This window comes from Hyperolius riggenbachi, chromosome 7 (assembly GCF_040937935.1).
Source record: "Hyperolius riggenbachi isolate aHypRig1 chromosome 7, aHypRig1.pri, whole genome shotgun sequence".
Lineage (NCBI taxonomy): Eukaryota > Metazoa > Chordata > Amphibia > Anura > Hyperoliidae > Hyperolius > Hyperolius riggenbachi.
Genome location: NC_090652.1, coordinates 273,828,888 through 273,853,320, shown reverse-complemented (window position 1 = coordinate 273,853,320; position 24,433 = coordinate 273,828,888). Strand labels below are relative to the sequence as shown.

General features: G+C 42.9%; 1 protein-coding gene across 1 annotated transcript in view; it reads left to right on the top strand.

The window, feature by feature from the left end:
• KCNJ3 (potassium inwardly rectifying channel subfamily J member 3) overlaps positions 1-23,612 on the top strand; it is a 324,979-nt gene extending 301,367 nt beyond the window's left edge. The window contains exon 3 of the mRNA XM_068245763.1: positions 22,002-23,612. Coding sequence (XP_068101864.1) covers positions 22,002-22,585 — 584 coding nt within the window. The 3' untranslated portion in view covers positions 22,586-23,612. The remainder of the gene's footprint in view (positions 1-22,001) is intronic.
• The last annotated feature ends 821 nt before the right edge of the window (positions 23,613-24,433 follow it).

The window sequence follows — 24,433 nt, the reverse complement described above, 5'->3', positions numbered from 1 at the left end:
ATTTGCCATGGCAGATAGCTAATAGGTGAGCAACAAAGAAGGCTATTGCATTCATACTTACCCACCTTGCCAGATGCTGCTTGCTCATGCACCACCTCATTGCTCTACCTCTTCTTTCATTGAGTGGTACATGCTGCCCGGCTCTAGCCAAACAGCATGCCTGTAAAGGCTCATTTCATGCCATGTCGCCTTGACCATCAAGTAACTATTGTAAAGGGCAACACTGGTTGGAGTTGTTAACAAGGCTTTGGACATTACACTGGGGGCCTACTATGAAGCAGAAAGTAACATAAATGCATTATCCTAAGCTATGAATTAGTTAATGAATGCAAGTCTTTATGTTGTTCATACCTTTTATAAGAATAATTTCATCGTATTCCTCACTTTTTGAGGTGGGCAGATGTTTTGAAATAAATTATCTTTGGCCAACATATTGGATCTATCAAAAGATAATCCACCTAGTATATTAAAATGTTGATTACCTGTGCTATTGTCAAGTTCCATTAACATTGGGTATTGGTGTTTATTTAATTTAACATGTAGCAGCAGATAACAAATGTCTAATGGTTACAGGGATTGTAGGGAATATGTAAATCCTCAGCAAACACTGTTCCTGATCAAGGCTCGAATCCAAAATCATCCCCCTGTGCTTAGAAGTTTCATCAGTAAACATTTGTGCTTGTCCCGAATAATAAGGATCAGTGAAGATTAAAAATAATGATTCCTATGTTTTCCTAGAATACTCTGTAGGAACGACAGCGAGTCCTAGGCACTCGTTGAGACATATTGGTGGCAATCATGGAATAAGAACTTGGCAAGAGCTCTACCGAACGGAAACCAATTACCTGGCTAGCACTGATCATTGTACGTTGGAGATCAACAGGACCAGACAGAGTAAACAACACAGCCTGAAATTTATCAAAGGACATAAACATTATTTTTTGTTCTTCTTCATGTTCTCAGAGGTTCTTTTCTTTTTCTTGTACGACACATAGTCTATGGTAACAATAAAGCTGCCAGTGTAACACATGCGTAATTGTAGAGTTGGGAGCATATCCCAGGGAGAACGTAGGTCTCTAAGCAGGCAGGGGAGCCAGAAGGTATACAATTAGGATAGGCTGTAGATACTGAGACCTTTATAAACCGATAATTGGAATGTTGTCTTGATCCTCTCACAGAGATGGAAAAACATATGGGCTGGTGAAAGATTTTAAGCAATTAATTAGTACCTGAGGAAACATTACTTTTAAGACCTGGAAATCAATTACAAGTGGTTTCATAATCGGCTGTAGTTGTTTTTTTTTTTTGTTTTTTTTTTATAATTCTCAGCAGGGTATGTTTTCAAGACAGATTAATTTTAGTCTTAAGAAAAAGATAAATAATAAATCCAGATAATAACGTAGGGTACATTCACACTGCACAGTATGAGCTACGGTGTGTTGACTGGCAAGGCATTATCATGTGGTGTAAATGTGACCGCATGCAGTTTTATTTGAAGGGGATTGTATGTCTATATTCCACAACATATACTGTATTTTTATTGTGGCATGCATGGTGAGCATGTGCCATAGCAATATACTACAAAATTCAAAGGGCACAATTTGGGAACTTTTTGGCGTTCAAGCCTATATAATTGCCTAAAGTACAATACACTAGAAGGTAATTTCATTTTATTTTTATTTGCAAATAAGGATGGTGTTTATAGGTGAGCAACATTAAACCTAGGAAACCAAATTCATATTTGCCTAATGCTTTCTGGTTTTTCGTACTGGCCCACGGGTGCCAAGCTGCCAAGCTGTGAAAGTGCCACACTGGCCTTATCTCTTGCCCCCGTGTAACTACACTCAGCTGACCACCTCAATTCTGTGGCAATGTACCCACCCTCTGGTTGATGCAGAGGGTAGGGTGGAATTGTCCACAGCTAGCCAGGCTGACAGCATGATGGACATGATGCCACCGTTGGGACAGTATGATGGGGTACTGTTTAGAACTCTTTCTAGAAGGGGTAAATGGACAGTAAGGATATTCATATGTGGTCGTACAGACCTAGAACATGATAAAGAAGCTAGCTAGTCAGGTTCCCCCCGGTAAATGAAATATGAGTGCTCTAGTTTACACCTGACTTGATCAATGTGCAGTGCTCCATCACTTCTACCTTATTAGAAACTAGCAGTCCTTAGCAGGGCCGTTTTAACCTCCAGTGGGGCCCCAGGGCAAAAACAATCCTGGGGCCCCATCCCTCAGTAAAATGACAAGCATTGGCCAGATGCGAGACCCCTGCCCCCCCCTCCCCCCTTTGCAGGCTGAACCCCTACCTCCCTCCTAATTAATCCACACTAACTAATGTATCCTCTAGTGGGGCCCCAGCATGAGAGCAGCATTTGTACTTTACCTGTCTTGGCTGCTGTGCTGGAGCCGCTTGCCCGTTTTCATTCTACTTCCTGTGTGACCGGACGCATCATATCATGTGTAACATGCGCCAGGTACAGGAAATAGAATGAAGACAGGCAAGTGGCTCCAGTACAGCAGCCGAGACAGGTAAAATACAAATGCTGCTCTCGTGCTGGGGCCCTGATACATTTTTTAGCACGGATTAATTAGGAGGGAGGTCTGGGTTCTGCCCGCGTGGGGAAATGGGGCAGCAGTGCGACCACAATGTTGAGGCAGGGGGAGGCTGGGACCCCAGCAGTGCTCGGGCCCTGGGGCAGTTGCCCCCTCTTGTCTTAATGTAAGCGCCTGCCCTGGTCCTTAGGAGGAAAGCCTATAAACTATCAGTCGTGAGGAGGAAAACTCTCTACCTCTAGTTCCATATGAAATTTGTTCTACCACTTTACTCAGATAAGAGTTCTTCCACACATGTGCCTATGTCTATGTAGTAGGGGACCCAGAATAAACAGGAAAAAATATGGTAAAAACTGCCAATTATCGTCCAACAGACCAAATTTGGACAATAGTTGGGAGGAATAGTTGCACGTGTGTACAAGCCTTAACCAATCACCCTTCTTTTATTGCCTTTTTTTAATCATATATGATTTTATATTTATAAAGGAGCAAAGCTTTGTTTGCCTTCCTGGGTTATGCTCTTGACTGGACCTTTGGACTGAAGTAGTGAATAGGTTTTCAGCATCTGTAGGGAATGATGTTTGTGAACCACTGTGCTCCACTGATGTAAATAGCCTTCTCCAGTTTTAAAGTAATCCCAAGGGGGCATACCTTTGAAAAAGGCGCCTGTTAAAAATGATGCAAAATAGCGGTAGTAGACTAATATGGGTACATTAACTGATATTCTACTACTTAATTCGAATAGTAAAATATCGGTGATATTTTACTATGACCTAACTCCTGTTCTCACACAGAACCCTCCAGTGGTGGTGCCACAGTTTGCGTAGCGGGTGGCCCCTGCACCCATTATTATACTGGGGTCCCTTCTAAATAGGACATGTTTTAAAGGGGTGCAGGAGGGGGGTGAAGGCTAGCTGCCCACTGGGTGGTAGTTAAGGTTAGTTGCCCAACTGTGGGGGGAATTAAGGGTAAGGTATCATGAGGGGGAGGTTCAGTGTTACTCAACACCAGGGGGAGATTAAAGGATACCCGAAGTGACATGTGACATGATGAGAAAGACATGTGTATGTACAGTGCCTAGCACACTAATAACTATGCTGTGTTCCTTTCTTTCTTTCTCTGCCTGAAAGAGTTAAAAATCTGGTATGTAAGTGGCTGACCCAGTCCTGACTCAGACAGGAAGTGACTACAGTATAACCCTCACTAATAAGAAATTACCCTTTTAATCTCTTTCTTGCTCTCAAAAGCCATTTTCTGATAGGAAAGTGTTTTATAGTTGGAATTTCTTATCAGCGAGGGTCACATTGAAGTCACTTCCTGTCTGAGTTAGGACTGAGTCAGCCACTTACATGCCTGATATTTAACTCTTTCATACAAAGGAAAAAAGGAACATAGCATAGTTATTTGTGTGCTAGGCACTGTACATACACATGTCTATCTCATCATGTCACATGTCACTTCGGGTATCCTTTAATCTCCCCCTGGTGTTGAGTAACACTAAACCTCTCCCTCATGATACCTTACCCTTAATTCCCCCCACAGTTGGGCAACTAACCTTAACTACCACCCAGCGGGCAGCTAGCCTTCACCCCCCACCCCCCTCCTGCACCTTACCTTAACCCCCCCCTTAAAACATGTCCTATTTAGAAGGGCCCCCAGTATAATAATGGGTGCAGGGGCCACCCGCTACACAAACTGTGGCTACAAATAACATGCTTTAGTGGTTCTCTTTTAAACAGTCCCCTTTTAAACAGGATGCTGCCTGCGCCTTTTTCAGCTGCTCTGCAGAGGGGAATCTCAGGTAAAAAAACAAATACTTAAAGAGAATCCTAAAACAGAAAATCCTGCAGCGCTACTGGAAAGAAAAGTTATATGTACCTGCTGTGTCTTGTCCCACAAAGCCACCATCGAGACCCCGCATCACTCCACTTCTGGTGCATGGCCCCGCCTCCCCTCTCTCCTCGGAGAAAAAACACCAAGCTATTTACTGCAGTAAATAGCCGGGCGTTTTTTCTCCTGGGAGAGAGGGGAGGCGGGGCCAAGCACCGGAAGTGGAGTGATGCGGGGTCTTCGGGGCGGCTCTGTGGGACAAGATACAGCAGGTAAATATAACTTTTTCTTACAGCAGCGCAGCAGGATTTTCTAATTTAGGATGGAGATCCTCTTTAACCACTACAGGACCACAGGCTTATACCCCCCTAGTAACCAGGCAATTTTTTTTACAATTCAGCACTAAGGATGACTCTGTCTAGGAGAACTCACGGGGAAGTATGTGATCAGTTTGATCAACTGATCAGATTTGTAAGGCTCTGATTTGCTGGTCATGATCATGTGTTAAAGCAGGAAGTCATCACAGCAAATAAGAACCTTAAAAAACTATCAGCTGACCAAACTGATCACATGCTTCTCCATGAGTTCTCCTAGGCAAGGCCATCCCTATTCAGCACTGCACAGCTTTGACAGTGTATTGCACGGCCACACATTTTAGCACCCAAATGAATCTGACCTCCTTTTCTTCTCACCAATAGAGCTTTACTGCTGCTATTTGCGTTTTTTTTTTATTATTATTAATTTAAACAGCTATTTTATTTTTTTTAAATAAAAAAATCCTCTGACTGTGATCAATCCTTTTCAGTACCCTCTCATAGGCATCAACCTATGAGAGGGTTTAGACTGTGAACCAATCAGAGGGACAGCTAAGTGACAGGGCTGTGCCCTGTACAGTGCTGCACTAGATTGCAGCACTGTACAAATGTAAATAGCTGTTGTTTTCTATTCTAAGGGCCTGTATACACTGCTGCGCTTGTGCTGTGCTTTTACAATTGCATGCATTTTTTAATTGCAAGGTCTTTTGAAAAACCATGAAAATCGTGAAGACCTGTACACACTGGTGGGATGCTTTTTTTCTATTTCATGAAGGCTTTGTGATTTAAAAATCACATGCGATTGTAAAAAACGCAGCGCAACTGCATCAGTGTGTACAGGCCCTAACAGCCTGCCAGCTCTGATTGGCAGGCTGTTCACGGCAGTGCTGGGCGTAATGGAAAAAACTACGCTTACGGATCATTACGCATAATTTTAAGCTATTACGCATTACGGAATTACGCTTACGGCGTAGACATTTATTTACGTTCATGTCTGTAATCACGCATAGCCCTTACGCAATTACGCGTAAGAATACCGTAATGCAGGTTGTTACGTTATTGCCTTACGCGTAATTTCCTACTAGCAATTAATGCGTAAGGTCATGCTTCCAAGCGGAAAAGTTGACGCATGGATCAATGTTAGGTAGCCGCCGACTTTAAGGGTTAATAGCAAAGCTCCCTTAATTGCTTAGAGCCTCAAATTTTGAGAATATATTAAGGAGATCAGAAGGAATAAGAGGAAAATTTTTTTTTTCAAAAAGACCTTATAGTTTTTGAGAAAATCGATGTTAAAGTTTCAAAGGAAAAATATATACATTTAAAAACTCGCCGACTTTAACGGTTAATAGCAAAGCCTGCTTAAAATTTAGGAACACCAAATTCCCAGGGTATATTAAGGGGATCAGTGGGAATAAGAGGAAAAAAATTTTTTCAAAAAGACCTTATAGTTTTTGAGAAAATCGATTTTTAAGTTTCAAGGGCAAAAATGTCTTTTAAATGCGGAAAATGTCATTTTTTTGCACAGGTAACAATAGTGTTTTATTTTCATAGATTCCCCCAAGTGGGAAGAGTTTTACTTACTTCGTTCTGAGTGTGGGAAATATTAAAAAAAAACGACGTGGGGTCCCCCCTCCCAGACCTCTTTAACCCCTTGTCCCCCATGCAGGCTGGGATAGCCAGAATGCGGAGCACCGGCCGCGTGGGGCTCCGCACCCTGACTATACCAGCCCGCATGGTCCATGGATTGGGGGGTCTCGGAAGGGGAGGGGCAGCCAAGCTTTCCCCTCCCCCTCCAAGCCCTTGTCCAATCCAAGGACAAGGGGCTCTTCTCCACCTCCGATGGGCGGTGGAGGTGGAGGCCGCAATTTCCTGGGGGGGGGGGGGTTCATGGTGGCATCTGGGAGTCCCCTTTAAAAAGGGGTCCCCCAGATGCTCACCCCCCCTCCCAGGAGAAATGAGTATAGGGGTACTTGTACCCCTTACCCATTTCCTTTAAGAGTTAAAAGTAAATAAACACACAAACACTTAGAAAAAGTATTTTAATTGAACAAAAAACATAACCACGAAAAAAGTCCTTTAATATTCTTAATTAACCATTAATACTTACCTGTCCCTTTAAAAGCCAGTTCCCACGCAATATCCTCGGAAATATACTAATCAGTTACAATGTAACAAAGTTGTTACAATGTAACAACTTTGTTACTTTGTAACTCCACCGCACCCGACGTCACTCGCCGCTCAACCGCCGGCTCCCGCCGTCCACTCCGCCCACACCTGTCACCCATGGGTGCCAGCATGTATATAGGTGACATGTGGGAGAGGCGGGTACAAGTACCCCTATACTCATTTCTCCTGGGAGGGGGGGTGGGCATCTGGGGGACCCCTTTTTAAAGGGGACTCCCAGATGCCACCATGAACCCCCCCCCCCCCCAGGAAATTGCGGCCTCCACCTCCACCGCCCATCGGAGGTGGAGAAGAGCCCCTTGTCCTTGGATTGGACAAGGGCTCGGAGGGGGAGAGGAAAGCTTGGCTGCCCCTCCCCTTCCGAGACCCCCCAATCCATGGACCATGCGGGCTGGTATAGTCAGGGTGCGGAGCCCCACGCGGCCGGTGCTCCGCATTCTGGCTATCCCAGCCTGCATGGGGGACAAGGGGTTAAAGAGGTCTGGGAGGGGGGGACCCCACGTTGGTTTTTTTTAATATTTCCCACACTTAGAACGAAGTAAGTAAAACTCTTCCCACTTGGGGGAATCTATGAAAATAAAACACTATTGTTACCTGTGCAAAAAAAACTGACATTTTCCGCATTTAAAAGACATTTTTGCCCTTGAAACTTAAAAATCGATTTTCTCAAAAACTATAAGGTCTTTTTGAAAAAAAATGTTTTCCTCTTATTCCCACTGATCCCCTTAATATACACTGGGAATTTGGTGTTCCTAAATTTTAAGCAGGCTTTGCTATTAACCATTAAAGTCGGCGGGTTTTTAAATGTATATATTTTTCCTTTGAAACTTTAACATCGATTTTCTCAAAAACTATAAGGTCTTTTTGAAAAAAAAATGTTTTCCTCTTATTCCTTCTGATCTCCTTAATATATTCTCCAAATTTGAGGCTCTTAGCACTTAAGGGGGCTTTGCTATTAACCCTTAAAGTCGGCGGCTTTTTATATTATACGGGAGCGTAATATTACGCGATTACGGCACACTGTGTAATTTCAATAGGAGTTTACTGTCTTACGCGTAATTTGTTACGCGTAATAACGTAACCTACGGTCTACGCGTAATTAATTACGCGTAATACCGTAACCTTACACGTAACGCTTACGGTGCATTTGTAGTGAATTACGATGCGTAATTATGCTAATGCGTAATTTCGGCCCAGCACTGGTTCACGAATCCCGGCTATCAACCTTGGCAGGGAATGTGCGTGCAGTCCCTGCTAATCCACGCCTTCAGGACCTGATGCCAATCGACATTAAGCGGTCCTGGGGGAGCCACTCTGTGGCCGCCAATTGGTGTTTGGCGGTCGCAGAGTAGGTAAAGTGGAGCTGCAGTGACAATATTTAGGAACTGCAATGAAAAAAAATGCTTAATTTTTACAATAATTATTGATATCCCCTCCACCTAAACAGGTGAGCCCTTGTCATAGCAGTGATCATTTATGTTGATCACCACCATTCTATATAGTCTCCTTAATAATTGTTAATGAATCTATGGCTGAATCAAATACGGGAACCTGAAGATACCTAAAACAAAAAAAAAAGTTTAATTCACCTGGGGCTTCTACCAGCCCCCTGCAGCCATCCTGTGCCATCCTGGAACAATCCTCGGTTCCCCTGCTGCAGCTCACTTTCACTTTCAATGACTTACAAGTTCACGTCCACTGTGTCTGCATGGCCCTGGCCGCACATGTCCTCGTTCGGGCTCCCTTCGACCGGAGGCGTCCTGCGCAGGCGAAGTTTGAGAAAATCTACTGGCAAAAGAGAAAGTGAGCTGCGGCCTGGAACAGAGAATTGTTCCAGGATGGCGCGGGCACAGGACTAGAGATGTCGCGAACCTCCGATTTTTGGTTCGCGAACCCCGTTCGTGAACCTTCGTGGAAGGTTCGGTTCGCGTAAAAGTTTGCAAACCGCAATAGACTTCAATGGGGAGGCGAACATTGAAAAATAGAAAAATTATGCTGGCCACAAAAGTGATGGAAAAGATGTTTCAAGGGGTCTAACACCTGGAGGGGGGCATGGCGGAGTGAGATACATGCCCAAAGTCCCGGGGAAAAATCTGGATTTGACGCAAAGCAGTGTTTTAAGGGCAGAAATCACATTGAATGCTAAATTGCAGGCCTAACGTGCTTTCAAACATCTTGCATGGGTATACATCAATCAGGGAGTGTAATTAGAGTTCTGCTTCACACTGACACACCAAACTCACTGTGTAACGCACCGCAAACAGCTGTTTGCGTCGTGACGACCGTGCTGGACTGGTGCGCACCGTGGCCAGGGTGTAGGCCGTGGCGTTTTTCAAGCCCATATGGTCGCCGGGCTGTGGTAGCTCAATGATAGAACAACAGTGACTGTCCAGCTGATTAAATTTGGTCTGACCACAATGAAGCAATGACCTTATTATCTTTTGTGTGCCACCCCCACCCGAGACACTCAAATAGCCGGCGGTCATTGCTTCATTGTGATACGCATGCCCCTTCACCGCGGCAAGGTAATGATCACGAAGGGGGATGGACACATGTACATGCCTTTTGTTTTTTTGTTGCAGCCGCCCGCAGTGCAGGCAGAAAAATTAGGCAGGCATGTACACGCACCAGAAAAATTAGTGTAGCGGCCGCTGCTAGCAGCAGCCTTAAACATTCAGGAATCCGGCTAGAGTCCTGGACCCTGTTGGTGGTGGCGGAGAAGGCAAGTGGCCTGCAGGCAGAGATGTTGTGTGTGGGGACTGACTTAGTCTTCGGTTGTGCAGTAGCCCTCCGGGATCCATTCCTCATTCATTTTGATAAAGGTCAGGTACTGAACACTGTCTTGACTTAGGCGACTTCTCTTCTCAGTAACTATGCCTCCAGCTGCACTGAAGGTCCTTTCTGACAGGACGCTTGCGGCAGGGCAAGAGAGAAGTTGTATGGCAAATTGGGACAGCTCTGTCCACAGGTCAAGCCTGCGCAACCAGTAATCCCAGTAATCCAAGGGTTCATTGTCGCTTTTCGCAGTGTCTACATCCACACTCAAGGCTAGGTAGTCGGCTACCTGCCGGTCCAGGCGTTGGTGGAGGGTGGATCCGGAAGGACTATGGCGAGGAGTTGGACTAAAGAACGTCCGCATGTCCGACATCACCCTGAGATCGCTGGAGCGTCCTGTCCTTGCCTGCATGGACTTGGGAGGAGGAGGGTTACTGCCAGAGGTACCTTGATTGCGTTGTGCAGCCACATCACACTTAAACGCATTGTAAACTAAAGCATCATCGACAGCTTGTTCTGCAAGTGCTGCATCCTTTCCGCCTTGTGTTGAGTTGTTAACAGGTCCGCCACTTTGTGCCTGTACCGAGGGTCTAGTAGCGTGGCTACCCAGTACAGGTCATTCAACTTGAGATTTTTTTATACGGGGGTCCCTCAACAGGCTGGACAAAATGAAAGAGGACATCTGCACAAAGCTGGATGCAGACGTACTCTCCATCTCCTCTTGCTCTTCCTCAGTGACGGGATGCAACTCCTCTTCCTCCCCCCAGCCACGAACAATACCACGGGAACGTGGAGCAGCAGAAGCCCACTGTGACGGCTGCCGCGGTTGTTCTTCTTCCGCCGCCTCTTCCTCCTCAACAGAAACACCTTCCTCATCATCACCATCATCAGAGTCTGACTCCTCTCCTTCCCCACACGACTCCTCTTCTTCCTCCTCCTCTTCTTCCTCCTCCTCCTCCCCCCTCTGTGCTGCCACAGGTGTTGTGGGAACATCGGGTTCGGGTGTAAATGGCTCTCACGACTCCTGCTGCCGTAACTCTTCTCATTCACGCTCCTCCACAGCTGTATCCACCACTCTACGCACGGCACGCTCCAGGAACTAGGCATAGGGGATCAAGTCGCTGATGGTGCCCTCATCGCGACTCACCAGTTTGGTCACCTCCTCAAAGGGCTCCATGACCCTGCATGCATTTCGCATCAGAGTCCAGTTGTTGGGCCACAACATCCCCATCCTCCCAGATTGTGTCCTTGTACTGCAATGATACAGGTACTGGATGACGGCTTTCTCCTGGTCTAGCAGGCGAGAGAACATCAGCAGGGTGGAATTCCAGCGAGTCGGGCTATCGCAAAACAGGCGTCTCACCAGCAAGTTGTTTCTACGCTGAATTTCCGCAAAGCGTGCCATGGCCTTGTAAGAGCGCCTGAAATGCCCACACAACTTGCTGGCCTGCTTCAGGACGTCCTCTAAGCCTGGGTACTTGGACACAAATCTTTGCACGACCAGATTCAGCACATGTGCCATGCAGGGTATGTGTGTCAGCTTTCCCAAATTCAACGCAGCAATGAGATTGCTGCCGTTGTCACACACCACGTTGCCGATCTCAAGCTTGTGCGGGGTCAGCCATTGCTCCACCTGTTTGTTAAGAGCAGCCAGGAGAGCTGCTCCAGTGTGACAAGTCGGTCCGCTGCGCAGCCATGTACTCCCTGCTTGCTGCCATCGGTCACCAGGTTGACCCAATGGGCTGTGTATGTAATGTAGTGGCCCTGCCCGTGCTTGGCAGACCAGGTATCCGTGGTCAGGTGGACCCTTGACCCAATGCTGTGTGCCAGAGATGACACCACTTGCCTCTCAACTGCACGGTACAGTTTGGGTATGGCCTTTTGTGAAAAATAATTGCGGCCTGGTATCTTCCACTGCGGTGTACCAATGGCCACAAACTTACGGAAAGCCTCCGACTCCACCAGCTTGTATGGTAGTAGCTGGAGAGCTAATAGTTCCACCACGCCAGCTGTCAGGCACCGGGCAAGAGGGTGACTGGCAGACATTTGCTTCTTACGCTCAAATACTTCCTTCACGGACAGCTGGGTACTGCTGTGGGCAGAGGAAAGGGAACCGCTCAAGGGAAGAGGCGGTGTGGAGGAGGGTGGCTGTGAAGGTGCAAGGGAGAAAGTGGATGAAGACGATACACCTGAAGGAGGAAGAGGAGAAGGAGGGTGGCTTGTCTTTTGAGGGGTGCTGCTTTTCCTCAGGTGTTCTTGCCATAGCTGTTTGTGCCTTCTTTCCAGGTGCCTTCGTAAGGCACTTGTCCCTATGTGAGAGTTGGCCTTTCCACGGCTCAATTTTTGCTGGCAGAGACAACAGATGGCTTTGCTCCGATCTGAGACACACACGTGAAAAAATTTCCAAACCGCTGAGCCCCCCTGGGGTGATGGCGCTACGGTGGCATCAGCAGCTGACGTTGAAGGGCATGTTGGCTGGCTGGCCATAGCTGGCGATACATGGCGCCGGACACTGCCCCCAGCTGTTTCTGAGGACAAGCTCCCTCTGCTTCTATCATGGAGTCGTCTCCTCCTACTCCTCTCTGACTCCTCCTCTGAACTGTCCCCCTGGTCATCTCCTCTACCGGGAACATATGTAGTATCCGTATAATCATCATCATAATCCTCCTGGCCAGCTGCGCTTTCCTCAGACACCTCCTCAACTGCACCAACTTGAGGTGGTTCATCATCCCCCTCCTCCATACTATCGCCACCAAACTCAGACGTATGAGGTGGTGTACCTGCGCCTTCTTGTTGTTGTTGCAGTAGTGGCTGGGAATCAGTGATTTCACCACCACCACCAAATAACTCCTGCGAAGTGTTAAATGCAGCGGATGTGGTGCTTGTTGTAGCGCTGGTGGCTGCGGGGGATGAGGTGTTCTGTGTTAAATACTCAAGCACCTCCTCACGATTTTGGGAAGTGATGGCACGTGCCTTCTTCTGAGCACTGTATTTTGGGCCAGGTCCGCACGAAATCACAGCAACACCGCCTCGCACAGCCACAGACCTGCCGGTGCCTGGTGGCCTTCCTCTGAGTCTGCCTCTACCTCTTCCTCTACCTGGTTTGTTCATTTTGTCCATCTCGGGTGGATGCTAGGTATATGCAGTGAGGTGGGTTCACTCCACACAACAAGTAGTTAGATGCAGTGAGCTGGGTTCACTGAACAGTAAAGGTACTTAAGATGCAGTGAGGTGGGTTCTCACTTAACACAACAGGTAGTTAGATGCAGTGAGCTGGGTTCACTGAACAGTAAAGGTACTTAAGATGCAGTGAGGTGGGTTCTCACTCAACACAACAGGTAGTTAGATGCAGTGAGCTGGGTTCACTGAACAGTAAAGGTACTTAAGATGCAGTGAGGTGGGTTCTCACTCAACACAACAGGTAGTTAGATGCAGTGAGCTGGGTTTCGCTGAACAGTAAAGGTACTTAAGATGCAGTGAGGTGGGTTCTCACTCAACACAACAGGTAGTTAGATGCAGTGAGCTGGGTTCACTGAACAGTAAAGGTACTTAAGATGCAGTGAGGTGGGTTCTCACTCAACACAACAGGTAGTTAGATGCAGTGAGGTGGCCAGGTGGGTTCACTCAACACAACAGGTAGTTAGATGCAGTGAGCTGGGTTCACTCAACACAAAGCTAGGTATATGCAGTGATGAGGTGGGTCAAGTAAACACAACAGGTACTGGGTAGTTAGATGCAGTGAGCTGGGTTCACTGAACAGTAAAGGTACTTAAGATGCAGTGAGGTGGGTTCTCACTCAACACAACAGGTAGTTAGATGCAGTGAGCTGGATTCACTGAACAGTAAAGGTGCTTAAGATGCAGTGAGGTGGGTTCTCACTCAACACAACAGGTAGTTAGATGCAGTGAGCTGGGTTCACTGAACAGTAAAGGTACTTAAGATGCAGTGAGGTGGGTTCTCACTCAACACAACAGGTAGTTAGATGCAGTGAGGTGGCCAGGTGGGTTCACTCAACACAACAGGTAGTTAGATGCAGTGAGCTGGGTTCACTCAACACAAAGCTAGGTATATGCAGTGATGAGGTGGGTTAAGTAAACACAACAGGTACTGGGTAGTTAGATGCAGTGAGCTGGGTTCACTGAACAGTAAAGGTACTTAAGATGCAGTGAGGTGGGTTCTCACTCAACACAACAGGTAGTTAGATGCAGTGAGCTGGGTTCACTGAACAGTAAAGGCTGTTGGCTGATGGTGTAATGGTTAAGGGCTCTGCCTCTGACACAGGAGACCAGGGTTCGAATCTCGGCTCTGCCTGTTCAGTAAGCCAGCACTAATTCAGTAGGAGACCTTTGGCAAGTCTTCCTTACACTGCTACTGCCAATAGAGCGCGCCCTAGTGGCTGCTGCTCTGCTCTGGCGCTTTGAGTCCGCAAGGAGAAAAGCGCAATATAAATGTTATTTGTCTTGTCTTGTCTAAAGGTACTTAAGATGCACTGAGGTGGGTTCTCACTCAACACAACAGGTAGTTAGATGCAGTGAGCTGGGTTTACTCAACACTAAAGGTACTTAAGATGCAGTGAGGTGGGTTCTCATTCAACACAACAGGTAGTTAGATGCAGTGAGCTGGCTTCACTGAACAGTAAAGGTACTTAAGATGCAGTGAGGTGGGTTCTCACTCAACACAACAGGTAATTAGATGCAGTGAGCTGGGTTCACTGAACAGTACAGGTACTTAAGATGCAGTGAGGTGGGTCCTCACTCAACACAACAGGTAGTTAGATGCAGTGAGCTGGGTTCAATGAACAGTAAAGGTACTTAAGATGCAGTGGGGTGGGTTCTCACTCAACACAACAGGTAGTTAGATGCAGTGAGGTGGCCAGGTGGGTTCACTCAACACAACAGGTAGTTAGATGCAGTGAGCTGGGTTCACGCAACACAAAGCTAGGTATATGCAGCGATGAGGTGGGTTAAGTAAACACAACAGGTACTGGGTAGTTAGATGCAGTGAGCTGGGTTCTCACTGAACAGTAAAGGTACTTAAGATGCAGTGAGGTGGGTTCTCACTCAACACAACAGGTAGTTAGATGCAGTGAGGTGGGTTCACTGAACAGTAAAGGTACTTAAGATGCAGTGAGGTGGGTTCTCGCTCAACACAACAGGTAGTTCGATGCAGTGAGCTGGGTTCACTCAACACTAAAGGTACTTAAGATGCAGTGAGGTGGGTTCTCACTCAACACAACAGGTAGTAAGATGCAGTGAGCTGGCTTCACTGAACAGTAAAGGTACTTAAGATGCAGTGAGGTGGGTTCTCACTCAACACAACAGGTAGTTAGATGCAGTGAGCTGGGTTCACTGAACAGTAAAGGTACTTAAGATGCAGTGAGGTGGGTTCTCACTCAACACAACAGGTAGTTAGATGCAGTGAGGTGGCCAGGTGGGTTCACTCAACACAACAGGTAGTTAGATGCAGTGAGCTGGGTTCACTCAACACAAAGCTAGGTATATGCAGTGATGAGGTGGGTTAAGTAAACACAACAGGTACTGGGTAGTTAGATGCAGTGAGCTGGGTTCACTGAACAGTAAAGGTACTTAAGATGCAGTGAGGTGGGTTCTCACTCAACACAACAGGTAGTTAGATGCAGTGAGCTGGATTCACTGAACAGTAAAGGTGCTTAAGATGCAGTGAGGTGGGTTCTCACTCAACACAACAGGTAGTTAGATGCAGTGAGCTGGGTTCACTGAACAGTAAAGGTACTTAAGATGCAGTGAGGTGGGTTCTCACTCAACACAACAGGTAGTTAGATGCAGTGAGGTGGCCAGGTGGGTTCACTCAACACAACAGGTAGTTAGATGCAGTGAGCTGGGTTCACTCAACACAAAGCTAGGTATATGCAGTGATGAGGTGGGTTAAGTAAACACAACAGGTACTTGGGTATATGCAGTACTGGGTAGTACAATGTGCAGCTTCCTGTCACACACACAGGTAGTTACTGAATGTGCTGGGCTGCTGGCAGTGGCACACACACTATAAATTAGCAAGGCTGTGCATGCAACAAAAGTGTCAATTTGACACACAGAAAAAAATATGTACAGGATGAGCTCTGAAAAGAGCTGTTGCTGTTGATGGGTGCTTTAAAAGCAATAATAATCAGTCAAGAGTAAGCAAAGCAGCCTAGAACCTAACTAATCTGTCCCTAAGAGAAAAAGTCTGCAGCAGCTGTCCCTTTCCTCTCTCTAGTGAGTGTAATGGCCGCTGGACCCTGCCTTATATAAGGGGGGGTGGGGCTCCAAGGCTTAGTGTAGCCTGAATGGCTACAATGTGCCTGCTGACTGTGATGCAGAGGGTCAAAGTTGACCCTCATAGTGCATTATGGGGCGAATCAAACTTCCGCAAAAGTTCGCCTGGTGCAGGCGAACGCGAACCCCCTAAGTTCACCTGGAACCGTTCGCCGGCGAACCGTTCACTACATCTCAACACAGGACGACTGCTGGGGGCTGACAGAAGCCCCAGGTATGTGAATCTCTTTTTTTTCTCTTTTTTTTTAAGGCATCTTCAGGTTCCCTTTAAACCTTTGCCCAAACCCGGACATCATTTACTAAAAGTAGATATTATAATTGCAATCAAATAGCTCTGAAACATCTTGACAGAAAAAAAACAAAACGGCCTGCATATCGCAACAAACTGACATCTTGCACTGAATCGTCCTGGGATCAATTACAATGAGTAAAATGTTTTAAAAACAGAAGTCTAAGGAACTGTTCTACAGCTGGAGCATCGCCTGTCTCTAAAATGCAATCATTCTCCTGGAAGTAACACAAAATCAATGCAGTGTAGGGAAAAAAGACACTACGCTTCCTATGCTTCAGTGGCTCAAAAATGATTGAGCCAATAAAAATATTACAGAAGAGTGTACTTTTTTTTGTGCGTAAGTAATATGATCCCAAAGACTTTACCTGTACAAGGATTTAAAAAATCTCCTTAAAGCGGGAGTGGCACCATAAAAATCAAATTTCAACAGCAACTGGTCTGCGTGTATTAAGTGACAAAGATGCTAATCCTGCATTCAAAACTTTTTTCTGCTGTTATGATTTGGAGTTATCACATACTTAAGGAGCACTGGCCTTTTAGTAGTCAGTGCCAAACAGTTGCATGCTGGGGGCCCGTTTTATCTGTAATATATACCTCCTCTTCCATTTATTTCCCTGTCAGCTTATCTGAAACCTGATCCCCTGCTCACTTGTGTTTACAAGCAAGGCTGAGGTGACTCAGTGATTGGAGGAGAAAAGAAAAAAAGTAAAGGGCAGAAATTACATCACGAGTTAGCCTAAACTGTGGGCAAAAGACATGGCCCCCACCAGGAACAGAATTCTCTTCATTTACTATATAACATTCACTAAAATCAAAATGTGGACAGTACAATACATATGTTATGTAAGTAGATCAAGTATTTATCTACTTATATATGTGTTTTTCCCCCCTGGCATAGTATGGCTAATCCTACGGCTTTAAAGTGAACCCGAGGTGAGAGTGATATGGAGGCTGCCATATTTGTTTCCTTTCAAAGGACACCCGAGGTGAAAATAAACTAATGAAATAAATAATTGTATCTATCTTCCTTCTCCTAAAAAATACTTTTTAACATATTCCGCAGTTTTATTTTATGTTTAAATCTACTTCTTAAGTTTTAACTGTTTTACTGTTTTTGCTCAGTGACACATTCATTGAAGTATACCACAGCTAACATGTATGAACAATTGACCCTTTTTATCTCTTTCCTGCTCCCAAAAGCCATTTTCTGCTAGGAAAGTGTTTTAAAGTTGAAATTTCTTATCAGTGAGGGTCACACTGTAGTCACTTCCTGTCTGAGTCAGGACTGAGTCCATCACTTACATACCTGATATTTAACTCTTTCAAGCAGAGGGGGAAAAAAGGAACACAGCATAGTTATTTGTGTACTAGGCACTGTACATACCTATGTCTATCTCATCATGTCACATGTCACCTCGGGTATCCTTTAAATAATACCAGTTGCCTGGCAGCCCTGCTGATCTATTTGGCTTCAGTAGTGTATGAATCATACCACAAACAAGCATGCAGCTAATCTTGTCAGATCTGACGATAATGTCTAAAACACCTGATCTGCATATACTTGTTCAGGGTATATGGATAAAAGTATTAGAGGCAGAAGATCAATGGGATAGCCAGGCAACTGGTATTGCTTATACAGATATCCCAATAAACCTTGCGCTGCCTTATACACACTTATTATATACAAAAAATGTACTTTTGGAAACCTATAATTTCTAAATGAATAATAATACTTATGCACAAATGCAAATAGGATAACCATATGGCATATAAAAAGTAGGAAAACATGTTTTTATTGAATATTATGTCAGGGTTTTATACCGCTTTAAATGCCAAAAAGTTCACAAACTGGGGTTTATTAGAGCCAGCACAGTGAATTATCATTTATATAGTTATCACTTCATTCTTACAATAACATTACAATACAATAACATTTGTAGATCGTTTTTCTTCAAAGCGCATAAAGACTCATAGGGGACATTTATCAAGAGTGAGATAACATATTGGTAGGTTTTTAGAAATTTGTGCAGAACAAGGCATCTTAACAAATCATTAGTGCAGATTCCTTCTTAAACTGTTGTAAAATAGGAAGAGCTAGGAAGATCTCTCAGTCAGTGCAATATGTGAGGGGAATTGCTGCTGCTGAGGTAACCAATACATCTGCTGTATTGATAGCAGCAAGCTCTGCCTCTGAGGAGGAATTCAGCATGGGGGAGAAGCCCTTCACAAATCATGTCTAGCCTGCACTCTGCACTATCTGGAGAACTGATATGAAGCACTTCTTAATCTGCAGCAGCTTAGGGATGGATTTGTACTTTTCTTAACTGTAGTGCAGCTCTAGAAATTCATGCTAAACTGCCACTATTACCTATGATTTAAGAAGGTTCTTATTATCATGCAGAACTATTCTCCCTGCTGGTTAGAACAGATTGAGAAGAAAAAACTGTTGGTAGTGCGTTAATAAATCTTCCCCACTGTCTTCTTTCTGGACAAGATGTAGAACAAAATTCAGGTTTAATAAGCGGAATGTCCAGCAACAGCAAAAACGGCCTAACATGTGTTTGACGGTAAGAAGCTGCTTCCTCAGAGGCACATGCGATATATATGAAATCAGTTGTAGTTCATAAAGTATGACCAATTCTGTGATACCATAAGGGAACTAAAATCCCCACCGAGGGCATGCTCCAGAATGGAGAAAAGATGCATTAGGCCGAATTTGCTGTTACTGGATATTCTGCTTGTCACACATGAATTTTGTTCTAACTTTTGTCCAGAAGGAAATTAACACTATATAAGAATAAAGTTATACCTGCTTAACCATTAATTCACTGTGTTGGCTCCGATAAATAGTGGTTGGCAGAAATTATGCCTATGCGTAATTACTCATCGTAGTTCTCAATTACGCATCATCGAAATAATAATGCAAAATTTGCAGATTTGCAGATTACATGTAAAAATGTAAACGCAATCGCTAACCGTAATCTCGCATGTTAGTGTCATTTTGTGTTATTTCAGATGCATTTTTACGCATAGGAATAGATGTTTCGCATTGAATATATAAATAGCCATGCATGTGCAGTATACTGGCTGATGAATACGAATTTTGTTTTTCGCATAAGAACACAATTTTCGCATTGAATATTTAAATAACAGCCATGTATGTGCAGTATGGTGTAGTATGGAATGCAATTTTTTTTTTTTTGCATCGGAACGCAATTTTCACATTGAATATTTAACTTCCTTAGCGGTAACCCCGAGCTGAGCTCGGGGTAAGCCGCCTTGAGGGATATCTCAGCCCCTGGTGGGGCGATTTAAATGATGTAAAGTGCTGTACGCGTGGCTAGCAGTTTGCTAGCCACGCGTACAGCTTGATCGGCGCCGCCGTGCGGCGATCGACCGCACGCAGCGGCTGAAGAGGGCCCCCCCGCCAGAGCCCTCCGCAGCCCGGGCCAATCAGTCCCGGGCAGCGCAAAGGGCTGGATCGGGTGCGCCTGACGTCAGGACATCGGCTGACGTCCATGACGTCATTCTGATCGTCACCATGGCAACAGGACAAGCCAAACAGGAGATCGCGTGCTATACGCAATATCCTGTTTGCTGTTGTTGCCGGCGACGATCGGACTAGAGGGACACATGCGCCCTCTCGTGGTGTTTCATGTAGCTACCACTCGGGTAGCTACATGAAACAGAAAAAAAAATACAAACAAAGTATAATGCAGCCTCCTTGGCAAAAAAATTTAACCGCCAAGGAGGTTAAGTGCGCACAGTACACTGGTTAACAGTTGTGAATAGTGTCATTAATAGTGTCATAGCTAAGGACCAGTGTGAGTTCAAAACATATCATCTTGAAACCTTGTTGCTTCTATGATCTAATAAAGTTCCAATTTGCAGATATTTGTCCAGATTAGCAATGGATGAATATGGCCATTTTCATTAAACACAAAGGCCCATATGCAATTCCCTTTTTCATCTGAGTTTTCTCCTAGGTGATATTTTCAAATTTGTCAATAAAATGTCTTTTAAACCATCAGCAGGCAAAAAATTACTCAAAATAATTTTGATAGTACCTTTTCACCTACTTTTTGGTACTTTTACAACTGCATAGTGCTGAAATTTTTCTTTAAATAGAAGTTGAAAAATTATCTCCTAGGAGAAAACTCTGGTGAAAAAGTGAATTGCATATCAGCCAATGTTTTTTCCAAAAATGTCAATTTTTTTTGCACAGATTAGAATATTAGCAGAAATACATGTGCATAAGAAAACATATTTTTGCACAAGAATACGCATGGACATTTATAGACATGTATGCAAAGACACATTTTCACCAAATGTATTGAAGTCAATGGCAATGAGAAAACACATTTTGAAGAAAGTTCTCACTTTCATAAATGGGTTATCTTTCAAAAATCTACTGCATTTCTACTGAAATATTGATTCAGGCAAAAATTTAAATTTCATTGTAATAATGACCTTGACGAAAATTGCTAACTGTTCCTTTTGGTTTAAATAGCCATTTTTCGCTTTGCAATCAGAGTAGCAAAATTTTACCACCGTGTTGAAAATAGTCTACATCCCCCTTGCAGACCAGAAAACTCATAAACTCGATACTTAAAGCAAACAAGGGGAAGAGTGAGATATTGGTTGCTTGGCTGTTGTTATTTGCAACAAGTCTTACAGACAGGCAACCGGTGATCTATTTGAGTAAAGGTAAAACTTTTTCATGGGAAAAGGGGTATCAGTTACTGATTGGGATGAAGTTCATTCCTTGATTACAGTTCCTCTTTAAGGGCCATATGCAAGTCACTTTTTCACCTGGTGAAAAAGTTAATTGCATATGGCCCTAAATGTCTTAGTTGTTAAAGCGGTATAAAACTCTGACATAAAATTCAATAAAAACATGTTTTTCTACTTTTTATATCCCATACAGTTATCATATTTGCTTTTGTGCATATGTATTATTAGTAATTTAGGAATTACACATTCCCAAAGTACAATTTTTTTGCTCTGAGAGCTGACATTGCATTTTATTCATGACTGGTGTATTCATATTAAATGAACCTGTAAATGTACCCAGAAATGCTTTCTGAGTATCTGTCTGTGTTAGTGTCTGAAATGCTAGAGAGAATGTTACATTCCTCACTTGATACAATTAAGTAAACACAAGATAATGTTATCTCCAGTTCAGATGCATCCAGCTTTCCCTGCAGGGAGCTTGTAAGTCCTGTGTTTAACTAGTTGAATGCTGTTCTAGTAAATTGTATCAATATAAATGAAACTTTGCATGTGTAGTACTGAAAATGCTGGCATTTTAACCTAGTGTTTTGCTTTTCAAGCAAATATGAAAAAAAAAAAACATGTCAAATCTGTTATATCTGTAAATCTGTTATATATCATTTTTGCACTAAAATAACCACGTCTTTGTGGTAAAAATAAAGATTTTTTTTACATTTTCGTGAATTTTCTCTAAATCGAAAATACAATTTTTGATGTGAAAAGTCACAAGAAACACGGGTTTTCATATTAGAAAACAGAAAGGCATTGTCAAAATCAATGGCATGGTTGTAAAATATAGTATTAATAAACAATCAAAATTATAAAATATCCCCTTTACATGTTTGTGAACTTGAATGAAAAAATGTAATGGACCAAAGTCATTATGCTTGTTTAAGTTAAATAGATTTCTATTGTGATTTTATGCATCATAATTCAGTTGTATGGTATTTTAAATAATTATTTTTTATTTGGTTATAGGGATGACTTGCCAAGCACGGACATCATACACTGAGGATGAAGTTCTTTGGGGTCATCGTTTTTTTCCTGTTATTTCTCTAGAAGAAGGATTCTTTAAAGTAGATTACTCACAGTTCCATGCAACATTTGAAGTTAACACCGCACCTTACAGTGTCAAAGAACAGGAAGAAATGCTTCTTATATCTTCACCAATAATAGCACCAGCAGTAGGCAACAGCAAAGACAAAAATAGCTCTGTAGACACCTTGGACAGTCTTGATGATATTAGCACAAAAATGCCTGCAAAACTCCAGAAAATGACTGGCAGGGAGGACCTACCAAGAAAATTACTCAGAATGAGTTCTACAACTTCTGAGAAAGCCTATAGTATGGGTGACTTGCCAATGAAACTTCAACGAATAAGTTCAGTACCGGGTAATTCAGAAGAGAAATTGGTCATTAAAACTACTAAGCTGATTTCAGATCCAATGAGTCAATCGGTAGCGGATTTACCTCCAAAGCTTCAAAGATTGTCCGGTGGGGGTAGAATGGATGGAAACCTGCCACCTAAATTAAGGAAAATGAATTCCGACAGATTTACATAACAAATACTTTTAGGTATTAATTAAGAATATTGAGTTAAAGAAGAACTCAATGAAATGTTTATGAGGAACCGAAAAAAGACAGTTCTTGCTGAGACTCAATTTCCTTTCTAGGAAAAATATACCGTCGTTTTTAAGGCTGGTAGTAGTCAGGACTGTACTGTATATATAGTGCTTTCATAAGAGACCAAATGTGTTTTTATGGTCTTTCTAGAACTAAAGTAATACTAACTGGCATGTAGTATCACATCAAGCATGCAATAATAGTGTGCATATTTTGCATATAGTTTTATGGCATGATCCTTACTTTATATTGTATACTCAAAAAAAAACAAAAATGAAAGGGGCATTATTCTTCCCCATATTTTTTAAGACTGGTACTTCTCTCATAAGAATGGATAACTATAAGGGCAATGTTTTATTTATTATTGGATTATAAATTGTAAATACACATACATGCAAGTTATTTCAAAGCATGTATAAATGATTAAAACTGAAATTAATTTAATATTGTAACTTCATTTTGCTGTATGTTCTATGGGGGATCTATCACCTCCATGCAAAATTATCACTTCACAGAGCACATCACCAGTAGCTACTAAATCCAAAGCATCTATGTGATGGAGATTTTGAAGAACACAAATACCCTCACGAAGTTAGAAAAGACTGAGGTGCTAGAAATATTAGATTTATTAGAACAGCAAACTGGTCTTCGCTTTCATTTCCATCAATGTTTTATATGCACAGTTTACTTTGATAAAGGACCACTGAAAAGATGGGGGGAGAGGGGGAGGATAGAAAAAGTTAGCAAAATACTGAATACCACTCTTGGATTCAGATTTTACTTTAAAGTGTATGGTTAAAGCAGTTCCCTTTTATTTTGAATTTTTTAAAAAACACACATAAAATGCTATATGAAAAGGGCTGTCTACCTGTCTAGAATGCCATTATTTATAATTTTTAAATGTGTCTAACGCCAGAATTTTTTTCTTGCTCCAAATTTCCAGCCCTATACAGGTTACAAAATAGAAACAGCAAAGTGAAATTTTCAGTTTAAATAGAATTTCAGTTTTAATGAATCTTTTGTTCTTTTTTTTTTCACTTGCTCTGGGCTGTCTAATATTTCAGAGTAACAATAAAGTTTTAAACATCTGTAGTATAAAAGATTTAAAAAATACATCAATAGTTATTGGCAAACATTGCTTGCATTTAATTGACCTATAGATAGAATTTTTCAAAATATTTCTATACTTTTTCCTAATTTATAGTCACTTTATTTATTACAAAGGCATACTGTGCCCTTAATTAATTCATGTGGTATTAAGCCATTTAATTGGATCTCACTTAAAAAACAATACTAGACATGTTTTATATAAATATAGCTACTATATAAATTTTGGTTATTAAAAGAGTTTCTTTTTATTAAGTTCACTTGTAGGGCCCTGCATTTCCTTTCAGTGTGCACTGTTTCAGGCTATTGTTAAAAATATTATGAAAGCTTGCTAACCTAAGATATATATTATTATATGTGTTTGTATATGACTATAATATGCAGTTTTATACACTTTGGGTGTATTTAATTTTATGGTACTGCGGTGCTAACTTCCTCTGCAATTGTTCACAAGGTAGTTTTGATTAACTAATTTAAATAGTACTGCTGTTACTAAATTACTGGCCATCTCTGCTGTGTGGACCATGCTAATTAATTAATTTTATTGATTAATTTTTTTGATTGGAAATTAGAAGTCTCAAACACACTGCAAAATTATCAATGCAGCAAATGTATCAAAATTATATAATGCAAGTTGGTTAAAAAAAATAGAAAAAGAAAAGGGAAAAAATGGTAAACCC